At 41.1% G+C, this 5059-nt stretch overlaps 1 protein-coding gene across 1 annotated transcript in view; it reads right to left on the reverse strand.

The window, feature by feature from the left end:
* The window catches only part of LOC106810766, a 20904-nt gene extending 18474 nt beyond the window's left edge, over positions 1 to 2430 (reverse strand). The window contains exons 1-6 of the mRNA XM_014814250.1: positions 2358 to 2430; positions 1977 to 2092; positions 1428 to 1605; positions 1062 to 1294; positions 775 to 935; positions 116 to 595 (exon numbers count right to left, since the gene is read on the reverse strand). Of these exons, the coding sequence (XP_014669736.1) occupies positions 116 to 595; positions 775 to 935; positions 1062 to 1294; positions 1428 to 1605; positions 1977 to 2092; positions 2358 to 2397 (1208 nt within the window). The 5' untranslated portion in view covers positions 2398 to 2430. The remainder of the gene's footprint in view (positions 1 to 115; positions 596 to 774; positions 936 to 1061; positions 1295 to 1427; positions 1606 to 1976; positions 2093 to 2357) is intronic.
* Positions 2431 to 5059: the final 2629 nt, after the last annotated feature.

Here is a 5059-nt window from a genome sequence, read left to right on the forward strand (position 1 = left end):
GAAACATATATGTTTCGTAATTACAGGATTTGATACACGTGGTGTGTGTCGCTATATCGACCGTGACTAAGGCATTGATGTTACACGTCAATAGGCGATCATTGTGAACACCTACCTCGCCCGCAGGTTGAGAGTGAAGGGCGCTCTGTTGCTATCGTAGTGGCGACGGAAGTTGCTCATCAGCAGCTGGGCGGCTTCTGCCTTGTCGTTGGGGAAGTAACAGCTGTCGACGTTTGCGCACAGGGTGTCGTTGGTGTCGATCCAGTCTACCAAGGGCATTTCCCACATACCAGGAACGGACTCGGTCACGCACGGTGGTATGGGACAGCCAGCGCTGGACTGGTAGTCAAAGGTGTACGGCCAGTAAGGAGGGTCCATCTTGTCCGTGGGGTAGGATGAATCATAGGCAAATCCTTCTTCCTGCATTAGCTTTACGTAGTCAGCGCCCTTTGTCTGGAGGTACGCGGAGCGCACGCCCTTCACTGCCGTTGGTGGCACGCCAGCGAGGTTGTTGAACATCACTCTCTGGCCAGAGTACTCAGCTGACAATTCAGCGTCACTGTCCAAAGCCCATTGTTCAGCTGGCAGCTTTTTGCTAAAATTATCAGAACCGAAATATTATAAGTGATAAGAGAGAGAGAGAGAGATACGAAAGCAATAAAATCTCACCATCTTATCATCTTTATTCAATAATTATTATTATTGTAATAATTACCAATGCAGCTATCTTGATCATGCTGTAATAGTGGGAGCAATTTTATCTAAGTTACTTACGTGATAGAATGAGCAGCAAACTCGTTGCCCTCAGAATATAGACTCTGTACAGCAGCGTAGTCAGTGAACTGATGGCTTGTGAAGAAAGTAGCAACCGCTGGGCATCCATTCGGGTTGGCTCTGGGCTCTCTCCTTCTCGCTGGAGTAACCTTCTTCAAGATCTAAAAAGAAGCCCAATATCCAACTGAGTATTCTGGAATCACAGCGTAGGAAACTGGAAGCATATTATGTGCATTACTGCCGGTATGTAGCGATGCACTCGTTTACTACACATCCATTGCGTCTACCTGCTGGAGGAGATGGTTGTAGTCCTCTACTCTCAGAGCCTCGTCCCAGCCAATCAGCACCATCTGTGGGATCTCGTTAGCAAGGAATCCGCCTGGGATCTCGGCATTGCTGCATTTGCAGTCGGGTAGCCTGCAAGCGGCGGGGTCGCAAGCTGGCGCACAGCCGGCTTCGTCGTTCCCGTCATTGCAGTTGACCGTGCCGTCACACCTGAACCTCGGGTCGTAGCAGGCAGCTGCGCAACATAAAACAGCTCTTTTATAGTATATTTCACCGTCTTGAAGCACCTTGCATGTTTTGGGGTATCGAAAGTGAAATCAATCCTAAATGTTTTATCCTATCAAAGTGACCGGTAACTATGTACTTACCGGAATCAAGTTCCTCGGGAGTGAGAGTCACCTCGACAGGAAGATCTGGAGCTTCGTATCTGCATACGTCATTAATGGCGACGTATTTTCCCATGCACCTCTCATCAGCAGGGCTCCAGACGGTATCACCCGGACAACGGCGGATGTAGGGCCATCCGTTGCCACACAGATAGAAAACCTGTCATTGAAATCAGCAATTATGAACAGCATCACAATACAATGGCAATTAATTACAATTGTCACATTTTTTCCAAATACGATAAGGCCACATGATCATGCTTCATAAACTAAAGTAGGATGCGGCGATCGTAAATTAAATAACAATGAATTGGTTAGCATAGATTGGTTATCAAAGTCACAAGACGCAATCAGTACTGTTTCTAAACATCTATCAAATAAAAACAAACATGCATCACGAAATTCGCGATGATGTCAATATTGTCAAAGACATATTTTAGGCGCCGCATTTTCGTATAAAGAAGATTCATGCACTATAAAGTGTAAGCACAATATATCTTGTTCATATGTTGGAAGACAAAATCCGCGTACCTGACAGTCGGTCGCATCCGATGAGAAGTTCAATGCTAGGTCAAGGCAGTCAATCTCTGCTTGTATGGGGACTCCAAGACGCTTCTCTATCTTGTCATTGAAAGGAGCGGCCACCGCTTGAGAAACAATAACGCGCAAGTGTTAGCAGCTAACCTGTAGAACGTAGATGCACCATATTCACCGAACCTACAATCGGTGGGCACTCTGGACGTCGGATGGTGCAAATAAAGTCACCATGCAAGCCATTAATAACACAGCGTGCAGCCGAAAATGTGCTCAAGATGCAATCATACACCGGTATTAAAAATTGGGTAAGATTATGAGGACAGCGAGAATTAATATTCGCTGCTTTTACTGAGCGCATGAAGCCAAACTACTTACCCACGTAGACGAGAGCACAGAGAGCCACGAGAAACTTCATCTTGTTAGTGCGCACACAGAATACGGTACTGCAGTGAAAGATCTGAGAGAGCCTTATATAGCAGCTGTCTTACCTATTGAACCAGTTTTACCTATCCGTAAACGCAATAAAACGCTAGATATATGAATGCAGTCCGCATATTAATGCGTGAGATGCATCAGCAACGCACCTGCTATCGTGGATACGGGGCCGATATGTTCTGTAATTCCTTGGCACAGCGCTGTTCCACCATGACAACTTATAAACCGAATTCGTCACCATAAATATAAATATTACAGCAGACTTGCGCTGTTTCGCAAGTAGCTAGCGGCTGTGGTGATTCGAGCTATACCTGCGGGCAGCGTTATAATTTCATCTCACTGACCTCAATTTCGTGCACGGTCATAAGAATTCCATTTCCATCCTCTCTCGCTTGCTCTCTCTCTCTCTTTTTCTCTCTCTCTCTTTCCCTGTCCTATTTTCTTTATATCTCGCTCTCTCTTTATCACACAATCACATATACACACACGCGCACAGTGCGACTAAAAACAATTTACTGATATGTGAAATTTCTCATAATTGTTTCTATCAGTATATACATTGCGTATATTTAGTGTCCGTTCTTATCCTCTTAGATACCGAAAGATACATCACCGTTATACACACATACAAGCGTATAGTATAACAAAATGGCATGTTTTCTCCGTGTGTTTTCACTGCGTTTGCAATAACCGCAACTAACCTATAATACACGCATGAAAGTACACGAGGAAAGAATTTAAATTATCGGCATGCATTTAAAATAGCTAATAATCGTCTAAAATTAACATGAAACAGGCGATCGTATGAAATGGTGTTATACTCCGCCTACCATTCCTAGCCTGCCGTGATGATTTATGAATAAAAAATAAGAAAACCATTAAAATCTACGACAATCAAATATAGGGGCCCTATGACAGCGCTTTCAATCCCCATATTTTTCATTCTCTCCCCCAGCATAGGCGACTAGGGGCTGAGTGCCGTGATGTTTTAGGTGAAGTATGTTCCGCCTGGTCTCTGACCACACACTGGTTCAAGCAAATTGTAGTGAGTAGCAATGTCATTGGTACGCTGCTAACAGCTAGTGCCAAGAATTACTATCCTATTCCGCGTGGTACAAAACTATCAATCATAGCTTAGATCTAACATATAAGAGCATCTTGATGACCTATATCATGTTTTCCGCTGAGCTAGCTGTCAATGTACGTTAATTAATTGGAAATTAATGCAGCTACAGATAAACCTATATTCAAGTCATGTTGTATTATATTGAAAATATATCACTGCTGAAATGTATAATTTCCGATCAGTATATAATGACCTAGTTAATTTCAATGCGGGATATCTGCTCAAATTCAGGCCCATGCACGTTCATTTGTCGATTTTAATCTTAGACTTCAACGCATTAGCCTTAAATAATATTTTTTTTTTACAATTTACCAGTTTTATGCGGCCATGCACGGTAAATATCCACATTATCATTAACAAGGGCATAATGGTAACACTAAATATATATATATATATATATATCAAGATATATATATAATATATAGTGTAAGCAAATATAAATATAAATGTAAATATTGATATGTCTGACAAGTAGAATTAGAAGGAGAATATAATAAGTAGATGTATACTGATTTATCATTTCACATATGTAAATGTATGTGTGTGAACATGGCATAACTGTATGTGTTGACGTCTGGTGTGTAGTGATAGTGTTGCACGCACGTTTCTATCATCTATGTGTTTACATTTATACAGAAATGCTAACGAGCTATTATGTTCAAGACATGACAGGACAAAGAAACGAAATAACAACATATCAATTGTTACGCAGTTTTGTCATAAACCTCAGTGTATCTTAATAAAGGTAAATGTTAGGGAAAGTCCGAGATAGAATAACGTAGAGTTTTATGATGTTTTACAGTGAAGAACTTTTAATATATATGCCAGTTAATTATTATTTGGGATTAAAGCATTTTATTACTAATATTTTTATATATTTATATATGGTGAGAGTCGGGTGCGTATTCATCCGCATGCGATACAAATAGTGTATGCTACCGTAATAAAAAATTGACAAGTGCCGTGTTAGATGCGCGCCAACTGACTTTTCAACCACACCATGTGTGGTGACCTTCTGCTGTTACTAAAAATGCCATTTTTGATACCATAGCCTATACGCACATATATTGCGCTTTCACGGAGTTGCAGAGACAGTCATGGATATAATTATAGGAGCATGGCGCAGTCTATGATACGGTCACTGATACTGGTCACTCACTTTACGTGCATGCAGTTTTGACATGCCGTTAGAAAAACGTTGATTTATTGCAGTGAACAGAGGTCGTATCATCAATTGAATGACGGCAGGATTGCTAGAAGGGGTCAGCTCCTCCCTCGCGGAAAACAACATTAACTCGTTGTAGAATCTATATAGAAATTATGCAATCACTCTTCAGCTGTAGCGCTGCCTTGGTCGTAGTAACTTATAGAAAACACTGATGAAAAGCTGATTAATCTCTATACATATGATAATATATTCTAATATATCAATAGTCACATATAGAAATTCTTTCCCACTAAAAATGCTAAAGATGCCACTTTAAATCTTTAACAGATATACCTGATATAATATATA

Source organism: Priapulus caudatus, unplaced genomic scaffold (assembly GCF_000485595.1).
Source record: "Priapulus caudatus unplaced genomic scaffold, Priapulus_caudatus-5.0.1 Scaffold1, whole genome shotgun sequence".
NCBI classification, from domain to species: domain Eukaryota; kingdom Metazoa; phylum Priapulida; class Priapulimorpha; order Priapulimorphida; family Priapulidae; genus Priapulus; species Priapulus caudatus.